General features: G+C 28.5%; 1 protein-coding gene across 1 annotated transcript in view; it reads right to left on the bottom strand.

Moving 5' to 3' along the window:
- Positions 1-2,286: 2,286 nt before the first annotated feature.
- Positions 2,287-25,460, bottom strand: part of LOC107450635 (vacuolar protein sorting 8) — a 45,044-nt gene continuing 21,870 nt past the window's right edge. The window contains exons 21-41 of the mRNA XM_043039562.2: positions 23,965-24,059; positions 23,757-23,872; positions 21,757-21,830; positions 21,640-21,674; positions 21,484-21,550; positions 20,476-20,568; positions 18,490-18,629; positions 18,288-18,372; positions 16,949-17,047; positions 16,725-16,814; positions 16,591-16,640; positions 15,834-15,996; positions 15,596-15,685; positions 13,323-13,487; positions 13,145-13,226; positions 12,418-12,500; positions 12,263-12,343; positions 10,239-10,402; positions 9,155-9,347; positions 5,511-5,576; positions 2,287-2,859 (exon numbers count right to left, since the gene is read on the bottom strand). Coding sequence (XP_042895496.1) covers positions 2,719-2,859; positions 5,511-5,576; positions 9,155-9,347; positions 10,239-10,402; positions 12,263-12,343; positions 12,418-12,500; positions 13,145-13,226; positions 13,323-13,487; positions 15,596-15,685; positions 15,834-15,996; positions 16,591-16,640; positions 16,725-16,814; positions 16,949-17,047; positions 18,288-18,372; positions 18,490-18,629; positions 20,476-20,568; positions 21,484-21,550; positions 21,640-21,674; positions 21,757-21,830; positions 23,757-23,872; positions 23,965-24,059 — 2,172 coding nt within the window. The 3' untranslated portion in view covers positions 2,287-2,718. The remainder of the gene's footprint in view (positions 2,860-5,510; positions 5,577-9,154; positions 9,348-10,238; positions 10,403-12,262; positions 12,344-12,417; positions 12,501-13,144; positions 13,227-13,322; positions 13,488-15,595; positions 15,686-15,833; positions 15,997-16,590; positions 16,641-16,724; positions 16,815-16,948; positions 17,048-18,287; positions 18,373-18,489; positions 18,630-20,475; positions 20,569-21,483; positions 21,551-21,639; positions 21,675-21,756; positions 21,831-23,756; positions 23,873-23,964; positions 24,060-25,460) is intronic.

Genomic DNA, 25,460 nt, shown 5'->3' with positions numbered 1-25,460 from the left:
ACCCAATTTGTTTATTTTTCAGCAAATGTTCCCATTTCTTTATTTATTTGAGTTCAGGATTTCTAAACTTGCATTAAAGTCTAATTAACTGTCAGTAGAATAAGTTTTGTTAAGACATATATTTGAGTTCAGTCTGCTGTTTTAAATATTTAAATTAATATTACCTGGTAAAAAGAAGTGCACATAGTCAATGTATTCTCTAATCTCTACTCCATTTGGTAGTTAAAATAAAAATGTATGGCACGTTGAAAAAATAATGTAATCAACTTTTGATTTAACACTAATAGAAAAGTTATTTTATTAATTATGAAACGTTTGTAGCAAATTCTATGCCAGTGGTTTATAATTTTGAAACTAAACTACTATTTGCAAGCTTCCATTGTTCTCAAGAGACTAGTATGCAGTTATGAATTCTGGACTGGTGTAGTTTCAAATTCTTTACCGAACAGAGTTGCTGCTTTTTAATGCAGGTAAATAGATTTATGGAAATATTAAGTACATTTTTATATTTATGTAATTGTAAATCTTTGTCTAGCTATTTTTACTTGTATATGTAATGATTAAGAAATATTTTATGTTTGTGAGCATGAAGAAATTGGTGTTAATGTGTCTTTTGTTTATCGACATATTTTTAAAAACAGAAATTATTTGTTTGTATGACTTTCAATAATAGTTCAATATCCATTATAGATTGTTTTAAGGAAGGCCCTTTTTCTAACAATATAAAATTTTGGTGTTTACACATGTTTGAAAGATGGGTCTAAATTGTTTATTCATGCCTGATAATGGTCTATTCTTATGGATGAAATTTTGCTATATTTCTCAAACTAATTTTATTATAACTTGTGGACATAAAGCTAATTTGCAGTCCAGTAAAAATAGAATTTTCTTTGAAAATATTATTAACAACCATGTTTTTTTTCTTCATAGAAAGCTTTGTTATTATAAACAATAATCTGAAAACTCTTCATTGTCTGTTTCTCCCCTTTTTTGAGGAAAATGAGAGTTATTTGAGAGGAAAATTGAATTTCTTATAAATAAGCAAATGATATATTTCCCCCGCTGAGTTGAATGAGACCAATCCCGAGACAGTCAGACCAATAGTTTAAAAAATTTAAAATAAAATAAGTGTATAAATATATAAAATGCACGTTCTTGAACTTGTATCTATTTATGCATCCAACATTATTACATAAACAAGTTATGCATTGTTTGCAATATATTTTTTTCTGGTTGAATTGCATGAGACAATACACTAGTAAATAGTTCAAAAGTTGCAGGAGTTTTTATGTATAAAAAGTACTTCATTTGATACAATTTAAGTTGCTATTCAAGAAAATATCTCAACATGTAAGGTATATCTTCCAATGTAATTTTTCATGTTGAATTGAGTGCGATAAAAGAAGAATCAATGTGACAGATTAAGAAATTATAAGGGTTTAGTGAAAAAAATATGCAATTTTGAAATTCTGTCTATACAGACGTGTGAGGTATTATTTTCTATGTATTTTTTCAATTAATTGAATGAGATCAAACAAGAATCAAAAGGGTCTATTTCTATTGTTGAAATAGTTTTTTAATTGCACTCATTAAGAAGAAAACCCTTATAAACTTCATAACTATTAATCAACTCGAATTAAATAAAAAAAATTTCATCGGAAAATATACCTTACATGTTAAGATAGTAAATTTTTTACTTCGCTATTTAGGGGCTAAGTCATGTTAAAAGTAGTACTTTTTATACATTTAAATGCTTGCAACTTTTGAACTAATTATTTTATTGACTCTATTATAGTCACATTCAATTCAGTGAGAAAAAGTACATTGGAAAGAATGCTTCACTTGTTTAAATTATAAGATTTGTAAACAGATTCAAATGCAAATTTGCATATAAAACCCTTTACCTCTCAACTATTAGTTCGAACATCTCCGGATTGCACGCGGGACATAAGGCCTTACTTGTATATGAAGATAAAATTCAATTCATCCCCATTTCTCTTAAAATAAGGGAGAAGCATAGAGGATTTTTCAGGTATCATTTATAATAACGAAGTTTTTTTTCCTTCAAATAATATCTTGGGTATTAATTTTATCTTCATTATTAAATGATTAGAGAGGTTTTGCATAGAGTTTGTCGAAGGATAACCTTTATTTCTACCCTTTTGCCATACTGGGATTTGTGGGAAAAGTTTTGCAAATGCCCTGGGTAAATTAGTGTCAATGTTAGGAAAAACTGTAGTACTTTCTATAAATTAATTCTATAAATGTGAGCTAAATTGGCTGACATTTTTTGTAATCTTAAAGCTTTTTTATTGTTTCAATAATATAAAATATTCTTTTTACAAAATCTAATAAATACAATTATAAACTCAAATCAATTTTGAGCTGCAAAATGGTGCTTAGGTGCAGTAAAAAGGCCAAGAGCTATCAGATGAAAAAAACTTGTACAATAATTAAAAAGATATATCACATCTTTGGAATATTAACTTGCACAAAATGTCTTAGTAACATTTGGAACTTGTGTGATGCAACTTCATAGCCATTTTACTTATTTCTGGACACAATTGTCTCTAAACATATTTAGAATTCTTTCATGAAAATCAATAATGTTTATAAATCACAGTAAATATGATGAGAGATACTGTCTCAGTTTTTTTCGATGGAAAGAAATGTATAAAGGAATTATTCTGTTTCATAAAAAAAGACTAGAATAAGTTTTTAAAATTCTGATTGGAAATTTTCATTGCCAGCTGGAGCTAAATTTAGTTTTAGAGTATCATCTAGAGCTGCTCTCTTTACAGGAGAACCGGTTAATGTTTTTTTACTTCCATCTTGAATTAAATCTTCAAACAAGGAGGTCTGAAACAAACATGAAATACAATCATTAATTATCGATTGGGATGCATAAAAGTCATTGCAATAATAGTTTTTACATCATTGATAGCTTCGTTGTAAACAACAAATTGAGATACATTTTGTTGAGTTTTGGAGATTTGACAGCATATTAAACATGGAATATCAAAGTGTGCAATATTGTCATATTTTACTTTTCCAATACAATCTTGTGAAAAATTGCATTAAGTTTATGGTGACCAAGCTCTAGAAGAATGTCAATGCCGATTTGAAACATACTCCTTGTTCAGGAATGTCTACCCGGATTGATGACAAAATAGATTTTGATCCAGTCAAACCCACATTACACGACACGAGAGATGGCAGAGACATTGAAGGTCAGCCAAAAAAAAAATGTTCACAACCATTTAAAGAAACTAGGATATGTAAGCAAGCTCAAAATTTTGGTTCTACTCAAAGAAGTTCATAAGATGACACAAACATCTGCTATATGCTTACGAAACATGAATAAAACTACCAGCTTTTGTAACTAGTGAGGAGAAGTAGATTGTTTAAAACAATGCAGTGCACAATCGGTTTTAGTTCCAAGGTGAAGATTCTCCATCATCCACTTCATAACCAGAACTTAATCAGAGGAAAATTATACTCTTAGTGTGGTGAGATTGGAAGGGTATGGTGCAACTAAGAAATGGGACAATCAATTCAGATGTGTAATGTAGGCAATTTGACAGTTTGAACCAATCTGTCGGCCAGAAACGTCCTGATCCCATCCTGACAATTCGAGACCACATACATCTTTGGTCTCGACCGGTCATAAGTTATTAGAGCTTGGATGGGACCTTCCACCATACTCACCTAACTTTATGTCATTAGACTTCCACTTATTTCACTCTACTCAAAACTCCTTACTAAAATACTACTGATTATTGGTAGGGTTAAGTTTTACCAACGATGTTTTTGCCTATAAGAGGCTAATTGAAATAGTATTTTTGATAGTGGAACCTGTCTAAATTGACCACCCTCGGGACCAAGTCAAATGGTCACTATATAGAGGTGGTCACTTTACGAAGGCTCTTTAAAAAGGACTCTTGAAATAAAACTTGTAGAAAATGGTCACCTTACTCAGGCGTTTACTTTACCCAGGTGGTCACTTTCACAGGTTCCACTATTTACAAATCTTAATTTAAAATTGCAGAAACTAGTTCTAAGAGGGGTTGCAAACTTATTGAGTAACAATAAAATAAGGAAGAAAAGAATTTGTTAGAAATCTCACAAATTCAGAAATAAAATCGAATGAGTGATGAGAATACAATAAAAAAGGTACTGCCTTTTAGACCCACTGGAACAAGAAAGCGGGGAAGGCTGCAGTTGAGATGGGCTGACTCAGTGGAGTCTGATTTTCTCGCGATTAATGAAAAGAATTGGAGATCAAAGGTGAATCAGAAGTCGTCATGGAGAAATCTTCAGCAAAAGGCATTGGCTCACATTGGGCTGTCTGGCCAACTATGATGATGATGATATAAATTCAGTGCTGGCCATTAACATTGCTACACCATGGACTGAGAATAGCATTTATTACCTTTTACAAGTGATAAAAATTTGCAGGAAATTGGGTTCATATTCTGAGAAATAACAGTATTTATCCACCTGGACAAGGAGCCAAACTAAGATTGTATAGCATTTTCAAGGACCTAAGTCAGTAATAGATTGCAGTGATTTAGTTGCTTGGCAACCATTATCCACACATTCAAAGATAAGGAGAAACTGTCGTTCATGACTGTAGGGCAACATGCGGTTGTCTTGTTGAAAAAAGACGTAGAGGCCTCAAAATAAGGAAAAACCATAGTTCCTAATACAATTGAAATGTATCATCCAATGGTGATCATAATGCCAGGAATTTGAACAAGGGTAATCAACTCACATATCCAATATAATCGTTATGGGTAATAAGCCAGATAGATGATCTCTAATCTAAGTTGGCAGCATACGTTCTTTAGGATGCTGCCAAACACAGATAAGGTAGAATTTATCTGTGAAGTTAACGTGACCCCTTTCATCCCTCCACTGGGGATGCTGCTGTTTCTAATGTGGCATAAGTATAGCAGAAGCTTTGATTGCCATGTTTGCAGTTCATACTGTTTGAGCACAAAGGTTGACTACTACAGTTTGAGCACAAAATTTTCATCTTGAAAACGCTTGTATTGCTGTACTTGTGCAAATATATCTTTTTGGTTTGTGAAGATGGCTGAAATTCATCATGACGTTCTGAACCAAATTCTGCCAACAGTAAAGAGATATCAGCTAATGCAGTATGATAAACCGCAACCTTGGTAGGCATTTCGTAAATGAGCCGTTACAACTTTTAAAGCCAAAAATAAGGTTAAAATGCAAATTGAATCACTGCTTTGCATGAATGTGCTAAAACTCTTAATTGTTTACACATCGCTCTGTGTTTTATATGTCGTGGAGCTTGTCATGTTCAATGACCAGCAGTGAATTACAAAATCGTTTAAGGCTTATCAAGGAAAAAACTTAAAAAATATCACAAAATATACACAACTAATATAAAAGTATCATAAGATTTAGTTAGTAATCTTTGATCTGGACTGATGATTGAAACAATTCCTGAAGAGGTAATGAAAAGAGTTAATACTTACTCTATGAGACTTTTGAATTTTTCTCAGGAATTCAAGAGCTTGCAACTGCTGAGCATTTAAACGTGCCTAGAAATAACAAATGTGAATACCAAACTTAGGAATAATTAACATTCTACAAAGTTAGATAAAGATATGTCTAACATAAGACTCTGTGTTTTCATTATATGATTTCTCAACAATAAAAATGCATCTGTTGTAGATTAACAGTTTCAAAACCAATATGATTTATGTTACCAGCGAGATAGAGTGTGCAAAATAAAAAAAATGCAATGCCTTAATCACTTTTGATATAATGATAGGATTTTCTTGTACTGACATGCAATCTCAATTTCTGTGACTTTGTTCATAATAAGTTATGAAATCAAACATAAAAACACATTTCTCTGAATAACTGACCTTAAATAATTTAGAGTGGTCAAAGGTTTGGACATTCTACTATTAGTTTTGCATAATTGGTCATATCTGTGAAACTATTTTGGCAAGTCATAAAACTCATGAAAGTAGTTTTTTCAATAGTAATGTAAACAAATCTTTGCATCTTAAAGTATTTGATTATAATTCTTGCTTAAATAATTTAAGAGATACAATGAAATTTGCAATAAGTGAATGACATTCGATTAATCTCCTAACTAAACTACTCTAACTATATAGCAGTATCCATATATTTAGGCAGTCAAGATCTGAATATAAAGGGCAAAAGTGATTTTATGTTTGATCTTGAAATTTAAAGAATTATATGGATCATTTATTTACCCAGATTATCATAAATTAAGGAAAAATTACAAAAATAGCAATAATTATCACCCAAAAAAGGCCAATCTCAAGGAAGTTTGAATATGTTGTAAAATAAGAGTTGCTAAGTAAAACTGTTATCAAATGATATCATCTACAAAGAGCATAAAATTGTGAGTTTGATTGTAAACCTGCAAATTAGAAATAGTCTATTTATACCAATGATCTCCAGGCATCATTTGTCCGAAGAGCTGTGATGGAGATCATCTGGAAGATTTGAGACAGGATAAAGTCAGAAGTAACCAGATGGCTAAATGGGAGTCCTTCTGTGGTTCACACTTAGGCAACAATTTCAAACCACAGGTTCAAACAAGGATGGCCAAATGCGAGGACGAGAGCCGATGATCTATATCTATCGCTATGTGCACGAATGAATAGAACCACAGCTCCACCAGGCTAATATTCTCTTTTAGTGCAGCCAACATCAAACATAGAAGGCTTTACAAATGTGGTTTGTTCGCTAGGGAACTAGCCATTTGCATGCCAAAGAACGGGCGCAACATGTCCACTGGACAGCTACCAATGGAGGGCTGTTCACTTCATAGATGAGTCCAGGTTTAGCCTCTAAAGTGATATACCAAAGGGGGGTGGATGCACAAACTTACATGTCTTAGGACGCGAAACTATGAATGCTCACTTATATAGAGATGACATCCTTGATGTTAATGTTCGCTCTTATGCTGGTGAGATAGGGATGCTATTGTGCTTCCGGATGATAGCACAACACCGCACAGGGCTCATGGATTATTATTTTCAGCACACAAGTGGCAGGCTCGATCGCCAGACTTGAATCCTATCCAGCCTGTTTAGGATACTTCAGGAAGATGTGTGTAGCTGCTCTCAATCCTCCTCCTCAGACCCTTGCCGTGCTTGCAACTGCTTTGCATGAACAATGACCCACACTTCCTACTGAACTGGTAGACTGCATCAAACATCACTGTATTGCTGCTGGAGATGATAATACTGAAGGTGGTTTTTTTCAATTCCAAATTGATACATATCATAATTGTCTGGTTAATAGTTTTTAAGTTATTTTATACACACTATGATGTGTGCCAGTTTTATTAAATTCTATACTTAACTTTTTGGGTTATGGTCATTTTTTTGATTTTTCCTTGATTTTTTGATTTATATTGGTCCCTCAATTCATTTTTAAAGTGGTGCTATCTGCAGGGGTAACAAAAGTAAATCAGTGTATGCAGAATATGGCAAGATTACTTAGTATGGAAGTAATCCTATTGCAATTTTTAATTATGTATATTTTCAACCTGTGATTGTTTAGTATTCTATATAATGTCACTTCACATGATGTCTAGCCATCTACTATGAATATTAATTAACTGCCACAAATGATTATTTCTTATTGTCGGGTTCTTTCAGACATATTAGTGATTTTAGGAAAGCTCTCTTACTACATATTAATTTAAACTATCAGGAATAGAAAAGAAATAATGAACACTAATAAGTACCTGGAGCTAAGAGTATACTTTCGGATATTACATAGCAGGCAGATATTACATAGATATATTTTTCTTACTAGTAATGAAACTAATACAAATTTCTAGCATAAATTTCACAGAAAAATTGTTTAAATGTTGGGATTTCAAAATTTTACATACATGGGAAAGAAAACACAAAAATGGTCCAAACTTCTTTTTCTTACAAAATTTTGAGTTGCAAATATTTGGTTATATATAAAGATTGCACAAAAAAATTATGTACTTTGTGATGATTAAAGTATAAAATGTGTGTATGCGTATTTAATAATGTATTAAAAATATTTATTATGATAATGCTATAGTTTTGCTAAAAGCTTGGTTTGGCCATGTCAAACATGTAAATAGTCAGGGTGGAACAGATTTTAAAATACTAAATAGTGAATGCTGCAAATGTGTCTATTAACTCATACTTTCATAAAGTGGAAATGCAGAAAAAAAGTTTATATAGTTTTAAATGTCAAAGCGTCTAACCTCTTGATAACGGTATGGGTTATATATTACTAATTAGTAAAAAGTAATACATTTATCTTAAAGGGGACATTTTCTTCTCATTGCTATCATAACTATTTTCATTGCAAATATAAATATAGACTGAATAGGGTACTTCTCCATTCTTTACTCCAGATATGAAGTTAAGGTTAGGCAACACTAAATTAAAAACAAATATACCTTAAGCATGTACTAACTATAATTGTAATGTTAAATATGTGCACATTATCTTGGAAACAAAATTGCCATAAGTTATGACACACGAGTAACAAATTACACTACAAATGCTACGCACACCAGTGCTCAAGAAAACCAAAATATATAACTTCCATGGATGAGAAGTAGCATGTTGATTTAGTTCTTCTCATTTTTATTTATTTTTTTGTGTCAAGGTTGCCTTCAAATCCTGTTGTGTTCCACTGGGGAGAACGCTTAATACAAAAAATATCATCCTGTTAGGGCAAAATAGTACTTTTATACATGAAAACTTTTTAACTAAACGTGCTTTGATTTTGTATGATTCAACACAGAAAAATACATAAATGGCAGAATTTATGAAAATCGTGTAATCAGTAAATGCTGAAACAGTTGTAAAAACACTTAACTTTAGGATTATGATACATGTCCTTAATTTTTATTTTTAAATAACCCTGTATTTAAATGCAATCCTCTAAGCATAAATGAATGTGTATGCAGTTTTATTTCGGTTAAACACATAGTGTTGATTTTATTTGTTAGAATAACTAGCAATGTAAATTTCTATTTTAGAAAACTGATAATTATACACCAACATTAAATATGACCACTTTCATTGGTTGAATGTAATTAAACTTATAAAATATTTCATTTAAAAAAGATATTAACCTCTTTAAACGATGAAGTCCGGGCTCTTGATTTAAAGGGAGGATGGGCTGTATTTCGTCTGTATGATATCCTAGCATGATCAACATTATTGATATGCCTCTGATGCCTTGAACACTTAATGCACGAGTAATTTGCAACATCTTCATCTCCATCTTTTCCACTTAGACAACTAGCATGATAAACATGACCACACCTATATGACAAAATAGTCCAATCAATACAATGGAAAATAAGTTGTTCTTTTGTAAATATTAAAATGTAATTTTAAAACTATAAAATTATTAACTACAATAAAAAATCAAAACAAAATAGATTTTAGGCAAATGAACCATTACCCAAAACAATGAGGACCTATATTCATAATTCCAAGCACCGCTCACACCGACCACACTACTGACAGAAAATATCTTCAGTGGTAGATGGATTATGGGTTGGAGTCTTCTTGCCGCTAGGTTAACCATGGGAGGTTTTCCTCACAATGTCACACAAATGCAGGTTAGTTCCATCAAAAAGTCCTCCACAAACTAAATTGTCTCCCAATTTAGATCCAGGACCCTTGTCTTCTGGATCGGGTTCAAAATTACAAGGCTACGGAGTTGAACATTGATAGTCATAAACCCAAAATTGGGTCAGCTGTTCAACAACAGTTATAAAAAACCCCAACATTAAAGCAGTATAGACTGAGAGAGACAATCCAAATACCCACAGTATTAATATATCCTCATCTAACTTACATTATGTTGTCAACGTAAGCTATATAAAAAAAATTTGGGATTATTTATTTACGGATTAAAAAAAAAATACAAATTTTTTTCGATGAAATATCCGCATGATAGAAAAAAATCTCTAATGTAAACAAAAATATGATTTAATGATTGATGCTGGTTCATTTGATCACTAAAAACTTTAAATATAAATATAAACTGAAAATGAGATTAAGTTCTGCAGATTATAAAATTAAATGTTAGAAACAATGCTCAGTGGAGAAACAAATAGGAAAAGCATGAGAAGAAACTAGAACACCTTGGGATAGTTGTACTTGAACTTAGTAAAGAACCTGAAATAAAGAAAAGTTAAAACTAACCTAAATATTAAAATCTCCACATTTTCATCAGAATCCAACTGATTTAGGCAGAAGGAACAAATCTCATTATGATTTATAAGAGCTTGATTAGCAGACTGACAAAGATGCCTTAATTGTTTGTGTAGATCATCATTTAAAAGTTTTGTGGTAGTGGCTAACAAAGTCTGAAATAAGAAATAAAATATACATTGTAGCGTGTCATTTTTATTTTCCTATTTATACTGAATAATAGTTTAACTTTTAAAACTTAACAAGAAAACATGTTTACTTGACAAAACAATAAAATTCAACAATTATTCTGGCAAACCATATTTTTATATGTTTAATTGCATTCCTCACTAACAAATACTTATGAGGTATAAAATATTTACATCTGACATTAAGTATATAGATACATATATACTTGCATTTAGAAATTTTATTTAAAAGAATTGGTCACGAAACAAGGTTGAATACATAGGGTGCCTGGATAGTAGTCAAATATCTGAAGAAATATGTGTCAGATCAAAAATCTAAAAATACAAATGTCAAATATATACAAATATTAAAGCAGATAAATGATACCAAACTTGGCCACCACTTCTTAAGGTGGAGGTAAAAGCAACTTCAAAAGTTTAATATTATGCAGCATTATTTTTTGCAGATTTGAAATTGCACAAAAAAGGAACTCTGATTTGACATACAGGTTTTTGCATTTTGTCTCGCAGATGAAAATGGGGTACACATTGTTTAAAATGGAGATATATCAAGAAATTCATGTCAGATAAAAAAATAGATAAATAAAAAGTATTAATATTACTTTAAAAAATACAATATCTAATGACTCTGAGCTCCAGTTCCTGTATGTTTGGGATTCTTTTTAATACAAATATAATGTATTAAAAAAAATAAAAACAGATTTTAATAAAAAAATATAAAAAAAAAAAAATCCTAAAATTTTTATAAATTGTTCACTTGGATAACATTAGCATTTAAACTTCTAAGCATTTTGAACATTTTATTTGTGGAGGAAACAGTTGCGTTATTAATAATAATTTTAAAAGTATATTTATTATTTTTATTGAATTTTATTAATAAATGTAATCTTAGAAGCAAACTGTTAACAAATAAAATTAGAATTGTAAATAAATATTTCCCTAAACTTTAAAAACTGATGTATGCACATGGTGTGTAATTGATTTAACATCAATAACCAACTTAATGTATATTTGAATTAGTTAGAAACATCTTAAATTACTAACATTTTAAACACTGTATGCCTCGAAAAAAAAATTTTTTTTGTTGTTGATCTCTTTTGTTAATTTTAAGAGCTTTCAAAAAAAAAACAATTTTTTTTTTTTGAAAGCTCTTAAAATTAACAAAAGAGAATATTGTCAATCTTTAAATTTAAAAAAAAAATTCAGAATAAAACTGTTTAATAATTTTTCTGGAAATTAAGAACATTTGGCAAGGAATCAGAATAATGTAATAAAAATATTTTTCTAATAGTGTCAGTAGAATATGAGTTAACAAGGCATTTTTTTAAAAATAAATACACAACATAAGTTTATAAATTAAAAACAAAATGTTATTTCCTGAACTATTGAGGCTTTTTAGGTGTTGTATAGTTAATCATTTGTGAAATAAATGCAACAAAAAATATATAAAATTTTGAATTTTTCTAAGTCAAAATATTTTTTAATACATTTTTATGAATACACTAACATAACAAAAAGCAGTAGCTAACAATTTATTGGGATAACAATGACAATAAAATTTAGAGTTAAGATTATCTGTATTTTACTTTTAATAAATTGATATAAGGCTTCATTAAATTGCCATTTAAAATGAGATTCTAATCACCAATTCTTGCATAATCATGAAAAATGCTAAAAAAAATTTATTATATTTTCCTCACTGTGAATATTTGTAAAGAACTTTATCCTATATAAAACAATTTCTCATTAAAAACATATGTAAAAATACCAGTTCGCTTTGGAGGGAAGCAATAAAATGAACTAGAACTAGTGACTGAAGGGTAATACCTTTTCATAATTGTAGGTTTCAAACATTCCCATAATTAGTTCCCTTATTTCTCCGAATTTGCCAGTATTGTAAGCTGGGTCCTGAAAAAGAAAATTATCTTGTTCAAGTCGGTGAAAAGTATTTTTTGTTTCAATTTATAAAAAATAAAATTTACCTGTACAACTCTTTGCAGTATGGCAGGAAGTGAGATGTACCCCATCATGTTATTAAGCAAATGTCGAGTTTGCTCTTTAAAGGCTAATTCGGAAGAAAATAAGAATAAATTTTACCACAAGATAACAAATATAGATTGATGTTTTAGCTCCTTCATTTTAAATAAATTCATTTATTTAATACATTGCAATTATTATTTAATGCAAATAACAAGTTAAACTTCATAGAATATTTCAAAATAAATTATGAGATGCAGGTTTTGTTTAATCTATTCTTGATAAATGATTCCACATTATTGTACACCAAAAATATAAATGAAATATTAAATAAAATAAAAATAAATTATCAATTCTAACAACAAAAAAATCAAAGTTATCCAAATCTAAACAAAAAAGATAAATACTAATGCAAGAAACAGAATATGTGAGGATAAATAGAATAGAAAAATTGAGAATAGAATCTAATTTATTATAATGATTACAGCTCAGGCCAGTCATTAAAGAATATAAACAGAAGATCTATATTATTTTAAATTGGGACTTTAGAAAAAAAGGACTCAGAAATTTAGATATCCTTGATCCTAAGGACTCATAGTTTTCAAAGTCTAAAAGAATCTCTAAATACCCTTTTAAATTGATGAATTGTTTTACAACCAAATAAATTTTTAAATGCTATACTAATAAATAAAAAGCAAAAATAAATAAATAAAATATTTGTAATAGACTAACCATTCAAGTATGAAACATTCACTCGACCTCTTAACTGTCTCTGTGGCACCAACATAGCTTCTAGAAGGGGAAACCAAAGCATCTAGAAGAATATTAAATAAATTATCAAAAAAAAAAAAAAATAATGCAACAATATAATTACATTATGTATTATGAAAAATCAGACATTATTTCTTACCTCACGTTCTTCTTGGTTCATTTTGTTTGAATTTCTTTGGCACAGCTGTATAATAACCAACAAACGAGTTTGTAACTCATTCCAAGACAACAAATAGTCTAATTGCATTGTATCAGTTGCTCCAAGAATTTCCTCTGTGACTTCTTTAATTTTCGTTCGCAAGCCCTGTGCAAGTTTTAAAAAGTAAAGACAATTGATATGCAATGATATGATATTGTATAAATAGAGAAAAAGTCTGGATAAAATGCAAGAAATCATTTAAAAATATATCTAGCATTGAAATGCAAATTTTAAAAAGTACTTGATACAAATACATGTCTTTTCTCAAATTAATTACAATACTCCAATTCCAACTTTCAATTACATTTCTTAGACCAATTGATCAAAGGTAGAATATGTGATTAGATAATTTGTCAAACACTAACAATACTTTTTGTTAAATTTCAAATGATAGTGTGAATGTATTAAAACTACTATTGAAACACATATTTCAGAAAGTATATAAAGTTGTATTGTTTTCAAGTCTGCCTTGTTTTTGTCTTGTATTCTTTATCACAATTTTCTCTAAAACTACCCGAGAAGTTACATTTTTGTGTTACAAGAAACATTTGTTCTGTATATGAGCAGAAGATTTTTAAAACACTAAAAAAAAACTTTTTTTGTTTAAAAAAATTCCAATTTTAATTTTTTTAATGGGCAAATAGTTTATTTTATAAAATTAAAATTTTATTCTTAGCACTCTTGGCAATGTAATTAAAAAAGGGATTACTTTTATAATCACCTAAATTTGTTTTGCAATAATAAATTAAGTTCTGATCAGTTTTAAAAATATTACTTGCTAGTATTAAGAGCTAGCTTGCTGCTATCAACCATAACCAATTTTATTTATGTATTTATATATGTGTAAAAATATGTATAATACATGTTGTTAATTTAATATGTGAGTAAGTTCATAATTGGGATTGTAGCACACAATATTTCTGCAGTTTATTCAGGAAAACTGTCAATGGTATATTTTTGTTCATACCACTGAAAATATTAATATGATGAAACATATGAAGAAATATTGAATATAACATATGGTATGATATAATAATGAATGAGTTTAGAAAACATTTTTTAAATTGAGGCAATTTTATTTTTTAACCACTTTAAAGAAGTAGTTTTATTAAAATAATTTTCATAGCATCCAAGTGATTTCATTTTTGCCAATCTTCCTTTCTTTGTGAATAGACATAAAAGTTAAACAATGTAAACAAAACTTGAAAAGTATTTATTCACTGTCAAATGCTCTTTGCCAACTTTAGAGTTATTTATAAAGAGCTTATATTTATAACACAATTTAGAAACATATACTAATTATAATTTTGGCACAGTAAAATTCTGATGGCATGAATAGTTCAATAATTTTGATACATTTCTGGTAGAAGTTAATAGAAATGTCATTCCATTTAAGTGGTGCTCTGCTTCCCAATATCATAATAATTCTGAGAATCAAGAAACAATGCTACTTCCCTTAACCCCACACTCACTTAATTTAAACTTTGATTTCTTTATGTGGAAAACTCTCACAGCTCATGGTATTATGAAACTGCAGAGTTTGTAATGCCTCTTGTGGCAAGTCTATTCTGAGATACTGCTACAAATCATTTGATAATGCTATCTTTGAACATATGTTGTATTATTATAAGCTATATAGACCTAATAAGCTATTTGTACAAACAATGTGCATTCACGTTTTTTTTTTATCTTCTATCACTTTCTCGACCTTTTCAATTATAGGTTCGTGTGTAATTTTCAATCATTATAATGTATCCTACTTGAGCCGTGGTGGCTCAGAGGATGGAATGTTCACCTCCTAATGAGGTGACCCAGGTTCGATCTAAGCGATAGCTGTTCAATTCGAATTCCGCATCCGGCTCGCATCGACCACAGTGTTTATCCTCAGTGATAGATGGATTATGGGTTAGAGTCCCCTTGCCATCAAGCTACCTGTGGGAGGTTTTCCTCTCCATGCAACGCAAATGCGGGCTAGTTCCATCAAAAAACCTCCACGAAGGCAAAATTTCTTCCAATACTTGATCCAGGAGTTCCCTTGTCTTGTGGATTGGGTTCTAAATTACAAGGCTATGGAGTTGAACATTAGTAGCCGTAAACCCTAAATTGGGGGCGACTGTTCAACGACGGTTATAAAATGTATCCTATTTTTCCTAAAAAATTAGTCACAATATTTTTTAGAGACCCTGAATAAATTTATGTAATAACATACGTACCTCAAGCATAATGTTAAATGCTCCATGGATGTCCCCAGCCCTTTCCAAGAGAAATGCAGTAGCTTCCATCGCATTGTATTTCCTACAAATCTTCCCAAATAGAAAAAAGTAGTAAGTATAGACAGACAATTAAATAGATGACATTAAAAAAATTGAATTGTTTTTTTTATGGTATAATATAATGCAAGTTAAAACACCAACTATATCAACAGTTTTTAAAAGGATATAATTTGCTTACTTCTAAAGTCTCTTCTAATCGATATCCATCTGCTCTTTTCAAATAGTTATGGACTTGATTTAAATCGTATTGGCACATTAACTCAATATAAGTTTCAACTACCACTGGATCTACCATAGGGGCATCTTTGTTACTAGGAGTGGATGTTGAAGTATTCAATTCTCTGTAATTTATTATTCTGTATTAGAATCTAACAAAGTGCTGTAATAGACATTAAAATTGAGCAACTCATATAGGTCTTTACTTATAAACTGAAATAATATATCCTTTGTACTAACATTGCAATGCACTCAAAAAACAGTTGCAAAAATTTGATTCATTACCTTTCTAGAAATTAACAGACAAATTACTTTAATGAAATAAACCTACTTCTAACATATCAATATGTGAAACAAAAATATATTCTATTTAATAAATAATTATGCAGCAATTAATGTTAATTCTTCTACTTCAGAAAAAAATGGTAAGTATAATGTATGGTAAGTAATGGTAAGTAAAGAATGGTAAGTAAAAAATGGTAAGTATAATGTAAGTATAAAAAATGGTATATAAGAAAAAGTATAACTTTGTATACTTGATTTTTATGCATTGTAAAATCTTCACTCAGGAAAAAAATTAAACTGTTAAATCTTCACTCAGGAAAAAATATATATAGATAAATTTCACATTGTTTCACACATTACACAAAAAGCACATAAATATAAAGACATCTTTTAAAACATCAAAAATCTAAAGAAAAACCATGAAAACTGATTACTTGTTGCTAAATAAGCCTTGCAAAAACTGGTACAGTATTTCTGGTAAGTTCTATAGAAAAGAAAAAAACAAAATTTATTGAAAAAAATAGCTTGAATAAAAGATAAATAAAAAGCTGAATAAAAAGGAGCTTACATTCAAAGCTTTCACAACATTCAAAAGCTGATTTGGAAAAAACTCCAAAAGAATTTGCGAAGTCCTTTTATTGTCAATGTCTACAAGTTGCTGCAAGTCATGAAAAATATATTAAAACAATAAAAAAAAAGGCTTAGATACTAGAGGCATTTTCATGGAATAGAGTTTTAATAAAAAACTCAAAATTTATTATTCATTTTCTGTTTAATTTAAAATTGACATACCTCTATGCTTGAGATAATTTTATCTTCCAGAGCTTTTTTTTCTTGTAATGTGCGGTTAGGGTGATTCAAAATTTTTTCGATAAAATAAAATACCTGAAGCTGTAATAAAAATTAAACAAAATACTTTAGATTCATGATATATATATATATATAATTAGTTTAGTACATTTATGGATTATTTGTGGATAATTAAAATTCATGTGCATGATTAGGGCTGCAAGTTTGTTGCTGGAAAAAAGACCCGAAATTTGTGGGATATTTTGAAAATTATGCAGATCATAAATACAGTAAAATATACTATGTGAATGATGTAAAAGACAGAAATTATGCAAATAATAAAACAAAAGCTTAAAAAATATACAACGAAAGTACCTTTTTTAATTTCAGGCAATATTAATATTTTTATTTAAATGAACAGAATTTTGGTATAAAGTATTGTACATTGACAGATTATTCTCATTTATGTTATTTCGTTCATTACTTAATACATTTATAAACTTTGAAAACGATCTTTCCATGTCCACCCAGTTTGTAGACACCGACAAACAGCCACTTTGGCAAATGTTTGGATAGCGTTATGCTTTAAAAAAGTTTGAGGCCCCTCTAAAAGAAATCACAAGAAGTCGCACAGGAAAATTTGTCTGGATACGTACAAAGGCAGTAGAAATTTCATTGCTCTGTGCAATAGGCTGTATAACAATTTTTCTGTCAAAGATTTTATTTATAAATTTTTTTTCTTTTGTTATTCTATTTCTTTTGTATTCTTACTTACTTCAGGAAGGTAATCTTAATCAGTCAACATCCTTCCCTAAATGTAGAAAGACCACCTTACTTGACAAGATTAGGATTATCTCTGAACTATTTTCTCGTTATTTTTCCATTGATTCTCACTCTTTTGCTATTGATTCACTCCCCTAAATGTCTAATCAATATTACATGTTTAATTTGAGGCTTCAGGGAAGTAAAATATTCTGATAAATAAAAATAATAAATTAAAAAATGAAAACAAAAATTCTAATTTTAAAAATCAAAACATATCGAGAAATTCGAGGATTTTAGAAAAAAGAGGACAAATTCGAACCGAGACAGATTTGCAGCCCTATGCATGATTACAATGCAATCACAAAATAAATATATGGATTGCTCAAATGAAAGCTGGACAAGTGTGTTAATTTCAGAAAATATAGTAGATATAGCAGCACCACCATTTAGGATCATATGTAAGAAAAATGTACTGAAGATTGCAAAGAACCAATTCACACGACAACATTTAAAAAAAATGCTTTAACACCAACTAATATTATAAAATTAAAATTAGTATGATTGGGAGAAACAATACCTTCCTAGATGGATCTTGTAAATAACATTCTAGAATTTTATCATACAACTGATGTTTTTCATAGAGATATTCACAAACTCGGTAACTAAAGTAAAAATAGTGGAAATAACAATCAATTAACTGACTGATACAATAAAAACATATAAAAAACAGTAATTATATAAATTAAGATACATGAATGATTAGATGAAAAGAATCTCACAATTTTGCTTTTTCTGCCAAAACCAATACTCTTTCTTCATTAACCTGAGCGAGACCACCTGCTTGTATAAGTTCCATTAATGCCTGTTGGCGTTCTTCTATTCTAGTATCATCTCCTGGATTAGTCAAATGCTCCAAAACCTAAAACAAATCTCTTGTTTAACATTTAAAAAAGTTTCTACAAATGCTATTGCAACTGGAGTAAGTATAGTTTAAGGTTTACATACAATGTTTTTTTTTATCACTGTAATATTACTTAAAGACAAATATGAATTAAATGTCTTGAAAAAATATTTTTAGATAAAAAAAACTTTAAAATGAAATTATTTTTTAAGTTTCATTTAAAAAAATTTTCTATGAACCAAGAAGTAAGACATATAAAAAAATATTTTAATAACTACAATGACCTCTCACTTATGCACCTTTTTCATTTATATGACGATTTTTACAGGTCCCAATACATAAGGTATGAAAATAATGGTAAACATCCTTCGTTTATGCGTCGCTCAAAAAATAAATTTTTCAATTATGCGCCGAAATTCTAGACTAGCGTTTGAATTTTTTATCCTTTAAATATTTTTCTCTTTTTCTAAAAAAAAAAATTTTTTTTAAATAAAAAATGAAGCAAATAAGCAATCCTTGTTACAGATAAAAAGAAATATATGTTGTTATATCCCATTGAATTTTCTTCCCCCAGTGACCTTTTCATTATTGCTGTTTCTGGAAAGACATTCTTTCTAGAATTTTGAATAGTGTATCTTATCTGTTGCACCAACAACAATGAAAGCCCATTCATCTTTAAGAAAATGACCATTCCTCTTGTCCAGAGGTTAGTTTTACTCCCATGCTGTTTTCTAGAAAAAGAAGGCACCTGGAATAGGAAAGATGAAAGAGACCGCAATCACTTACTTGCAGTCAGATGGACATCATGAGTAAATAAGAGGAGGTTCAACTTATTGTGCAGCACATTATGACGCCAAGTACTTTTCCTAGAAATTTATCATGTGATGTTTCACCCCCTCCCATAAAACTCAAATTTTTTGTGAAGAACTGTTCATTTATATCTAACTAGAACCTGTGGACGATGAGAACGTGGTGGATGATACTGACAAGAATGATAAAGTTCCTCCAAATCACACAGCAGTATTAGAAGCTTTAGACACTATTCGTGACTATTTACAATTTAATTTTGCTTCTGAAACTCCCCCTTACACATTTATATGAACTGAAAAAAAAACTGTTTTTGAAATACGCCGTCAAAAACAAATACAAACATGTATTAAGATTATTTTGTAAGAAAATAAATTGTCTTAAGGTATGTTAAATTTTTTCTGTGTATAATTATAGTAAATACCAAAATAGCATAAATATTAAAATTTTTTCTTTAGAAACATATTTATTCATATTGTCGCTGCAATTTACGCTGCGTTTTAGAATTTTGAAGTTTTTCACTTATGTGCCTCCTTCACTTATGCTCTTTTTTCTCTTGGCCCCTTACACCGGTGTATAAGTGAGAGTTCACTGTAATTTATCAATTGAGTTGAATATTATTCTAGTTCCATGAAATTTAAGTGTAAACAATCAATATAAAACTAGAAGAGGATAAATGACAAAATGGTTACTTTGAATTTTAAATTTTACAGAACTGTCCCCAAACTTTATGATTTGAATTGGTTCTAATTATAAAAGACAGTCAAGACTTTTTGTAATTAAAGAAAACAGAGGAAATATCTGAGAAATAATTTTTTTTTTATCAAGAAACGATATGAATAATAATTTTTTCAGAGGAAAGGAAATATATTTTTTTGAAGTCAATGAAGTACTCGTATTTAATCAAGAATATAGTTACTTGTCCAAACAAAAGCCTGAAGTTTGTGATCTATGATATTATTTTCTTTTATCATTTGTTTAGTAAGAAATGAAAATGACACTTTAGAAGTGAATCTAAGCGGTATTATAATAAAATTTAAATAAGTAATATAGTTACTTGTTCAAACAAAAGTCTGTTAACAATGATGATATTTTCTTGTTTTGCCATTTGTCTAGCAAGAAATGTAAATAAAGCTCCAATTTCTGTAGGCTAAAGTAAAGATTTTTAAAATAAAATACAAATATAATAGTTTAGAACAAAAAACATTTTATATTTAAATCTCTAAAAGAAATACAAAAAAGTACTAAACATAAACTTATATAAACATTAATTTAACAACTTGTTTTTAGCACTAAGAGAGTGCACTTCAGAGATCACTATCACAGAATTAAAAAATTACAGAAAAAATTAAGAGTAATTACTTCAAAAATAGATTTAAAAAAACAAAAAAAAAAAAAACACAAGTTCTATCATTATTTATCAAATAATCTCAGATACACAAAAATCCATATGATTCAATCAAGGAATCATTGTTAAAGGACTAGCAGGAAACATTATTTCTGACACAGTATTGACATTACTAAAAATAAGTTCTAGCAATTCAGTAATTGCAGCTCTATAACAATAAAAAGGTAAGAAATAAATGATAGTCTTTCCTGATTTGGCAAGAAAATTAAGCAAAATTGGCCCCATTATCAAAGTTGGTCATTTTGTTAAATTATAAGAACTGTAGCAGTAACTGTTTAATAATTTATTGAGTATTTACGTATATTTTCACATGAACAAGTGCTCTGTAGTTACTAACGTTTAGCATACTATACAATAATAAAGCCATATTGAAATAGCAAAATATCATTTAAAAATGATATGAAAGAATTAATAATACTCTTTTAGAAAGTATTGTATAGGGAAAAAGAGATATTGTTTTTATATCTTAAATTGTTTTTCAAAATTTCATGATTTTAATTTCTACCAGTTATAAATATTTTAATCAAAATATATATAATGTTAATTAAATGAGTGAAATACTGTGTATTGCTTACTGATATGGAGGCAATAATTAAGTTTATATAGTGTCACCAAACTATTATTTCAAAAAATGTTTTCAGACAAACAATCACATACCAAAAATCCTTCACTTTGAACCATTATTTTCAGCAAGATGTCAACTAATCGTTGTTTCTGTGACAATCTAAATAAAATAGAAAAACAAATCAGTAAAAAAAAAGTTTTTTTACATAAGAAAAATTTTTAATGATAAAAGATAGTTATTAGAATTACCCAACATCTGTAGAAAATTCTGGTTCTTGGAAAGCCTATAAGAAATTTAAATGAAGTTAAATAAATATTAAAATGTTGTTTGACATATCAAATGTTTATAAATAAATGTGCTCTTACCAATGCCAAAACATTAAGAAATTCCCTAGTATCAAAATGAAGAAGAGTCTTTAGATAAGGATAAATTTCTGTATCTGGGTAGAAAAAAGTTATTTTTATTTTAATAAATATAATTTTAAAAAGATCTTTATGTATGCAATTCATACAGTTATTAATAGGACGCTTAAAATACAATAAATCACACTTTAGAATTTTATTTATTTTAAAGAAATTTATTTTATGACCAAGTAAAAATTTTATTTTTTTAAGTACAAAAAAAATTGCTTAGAGAAAGATAAAAATCTATCTCTATTATTGGAACTTCATATTTAACAAAAAAAGAAAAATGCAAACAAAATCTTTTAACATACATGTTCTTCTTTGGGTGTAATTGCAATGATTTCAAGTGCGTTGATAATTTCAAGGACTTCAAAACAGTGTGTGAATATATAAAATGCAAACAGAATTGCTTTTGTGGTTGCCGAATTTGCAATTTCTTCCCCCTTTTATAAAAAAGGACTATTTCTCTTTCATTATCTGAATACATGATATACAGATCGATTTATATGAATATAACAAAATAATGAGAACATAATAAAATATAGCATTTAAAAACAAGAATATAACTCAAACTTGTAAAATTTATGAAAGGAAAACTCAAGAGCAAGAGTGTAAATATATCAAAAAAATAATATAGTAAAAGCAAAATAGAAAGCTTATTTCTCTTAAAAGTTCTTAGCTTATTTTAAATTATCAAAAAATTATGAGTTTTATCACATGCATTTCAAAAGTAAAAAAAAAAACAACTTTTTATTATTTTTAGATGCAAAAATATTTAATTCGATCTTATCAAGTTTTAAAGCAATACAGATACGAGTTAAGAATAACAAAGATCTTTTTTTTGTTCATACTATACAATGGAATAGGCTTAATATTAAATTGCAATTAGTAATTACAGATTTTTTTATTGTAATTATAGAAAGCATAAAAAGTATGAGAAGTTTGCTGATTTAATCAGCTAAAATAATAAAAATTTGTTTTTCTTCAAAATGCAATTTTATTATAAAAATTGTCTCATTGATTTCGACAAGATAAAACAAAAGAACCTAAAGTTGAAATTAGTTTCCAAACTAATCACAAAGATAAGGAATTTTTTTTTAAATTATTGCAAAATGAAATTTTCTTCCTCTTAATTTTAACTACTTGCTTATGAGGCCTCTTCCCTCACAATCAAACTCAACTGTCAAAAGGGTATAGATGAGAAATGTTGAATATGCTTTTAATCAATTTAATTTGCTGAAATGAACTGACAATTGATATTCACTCTACTTGGTTGTACCTTCGAATAACATGAACATGAATTATTTTGGAATTTCTACTTTTTATTTTCTCCAGTAGAAATTATATCAAACCAATTTTGCAATTAACATTTTCAGGAAATTAATTTATTAATATGCATTCAATTATTGAAGAATTTTTCAAAGTACCTTTATTTTTTATAATTTACACCTTGAGGACTTTTTAGTATCATAGAAATGATTTTCATCAGTTTAAACAAAAATAAAAGTTAAACTATAACAACATCATGGCATGAAAATTAAAACACAAAGCAAGCATCCTATAAGTATAAATAAATAATAATAAAATAAATCCTTATTTGAAATGTCATGCATTTTAATTTTTGACAAACTGTGCAAACTAGAGCTCAGGAAGCACTCAGCATCAATGAGGAAATTGGACATATTCATTTTAGTTACATATTTCTAAATTAACTATTTTTAAGTAAAAAAACAAAATTGAGTATTTTTTTCATTTCATCTGCACAACTAAATTCAGTTGTTTTATTTATTTAGTTTTTTTAATAGACATCACCAAAAATATTTTTTAAAAAAATTTCAATTTACATGCATTTGGTGAGTAACTTTATCACTAGATCCAACGAAATAGAAAAGTACCAATATTTAAGTATAAAGCATACATAATACACAAAAATAATTTTCCAATATAAGCTTCATATTTACCGTCCCCATTTTTGCCATGTAAACTAGTGACACACTGAAACACTTTATATTTTACATCAGATGCCAGACCTTCAGGAATATTGCCACAAGGATAAGCTCTACCAGCTAAACAGCAACTATATTTTGTAAATAATTGATGTAATAATTGATAATAATTGATGTAAAATGTTTAAGGTTTTAACTATTAAGCAAAAAAAAAATCATTTACCTAATATAGACTAGTAATTTATTGCCTAGTTTTATTTGATCGTCAGTGAGTTGTTTACCTCTTTTTACAGCTTTTTGAAGATTGATCATTAGCTCCTACAAGGACAAAAATCTTCAAATTATTTGCTTTCAGGAAATATATATATATATTTTTTATTCTGAATTACAAACATGCAGAAGATTACAGAAGAATTACAAAAGAAAAGGAATGTACAATTGAGTGAATTTGGATAAAATCGCAGTAACTTCAAGTATTCTTTTTAAAAGCTAACAAAAACTGGATTCCTTTCTCAGATGAGTTTTTACTGGGAATAACACCCATGAAAAGTGAGGTATGTCATGGGTCATCAAATTAAGGAATTTTATAAGCTAAAAAATTTAATATAACTTTTTTATGCTTATAATTCATCAAATTTAAAGAATATGAACCATAGAAATCTTGATATTACAAAAATAATCGCAGAAAAACATAAAAATTATTTCTCAATAACTAGAAAACATGTTGTGCAAACGCAGTTGCTTAATATTTAAATAGGAAATTCGGCCAAGGGAGATACAAGCTATTTAATCAATAGCACAAAACAGCTGCAAGTCCAAAAGCACAAAAAAAATCTTGTAAAGTTATGAAATAATTTTAATTTGCAGACATTTTTTTTAAAAATTTTCAAGGAGAAAAATATTTTTATTTTTACATAGGACTACGAATTGCAAGTTAAAAAACAGATATTTTTAATGCTATATCAGAGTTAATATGCATTTTAATTTTTTAGCAACTCAATTCAAAATGAAGATTCTAGAGAGGTTTAGGAATGGATGAAAAGAAAAAGTCCTGTATATAAGCTACAAGAGAATAGAAAATAAAAAACAGTTTAAATTAACTCTAATATTGTCAGTTTCTGATTTGATAATCTAGAAACATGAAAAAATTATATATGTTTATAGCACTACTACTCTTAAGTTTATATATTTGAAGTGTAAAAAATATTAAAGAGAAGAAGTTTACTTTATCAAGAATTCTGAAGTTATTTCAATACTCAGTATTTTATTTGACATTAAAAGACAACTAGAATAGCGAAGCAAATATATCTATATATATAGTGGTGGCCAAAAGTGTGGACACATTTTGAAAGTTTCATGTTTTTCAACTTTGTGTGCTTGTAGAATATATTAATTTTTACTTAAATACAAACGTTTATATATCAAATTGAAGGTAATTTAATGTAAAATTTAATAATAAGTACAGTATTACAATTTCAGTATTACAAAAAAAGTTATGCAACTAATAGTAAGATCTATCTTAGATTTGCATTTTTTTAAAGTGATACTTACACAATTAATACTTAGTAGGGTACCCCTTATTTTTTAAGACAGCTTCAAAGCGTCTTTTCATCGAGTGAACGAGTGTTTGGAGTTTATCTTTCGTAACCACATGGTGCCAAGAATCAATTATAGCTTCAATAAGTTGTCTTTTATTGGATGGACGTTTTTTTCGTACAA

This window comes from Parasteatoda tepidariorum, chromosome 7, assembly GCF_043381705.1.
Source record: "Parasteatoda tepidariorum isolate YZ-2023 chromosome 7, CAS_Ptep_4.0, whole genome shotgun sequence".
Classification (NCBI taxonomy): domain Eukaryota; kingdom Metazoa; phylum Arthropoda; class Arachnida; order Araneae; family Theridiidae; genus Parasteatoda; species Parasteatoda tepidariorum.
Note: the sequence above shows the minus strand (reverse complement) of the source record. Positions and strands in the feature narration are given on the sequence as shown.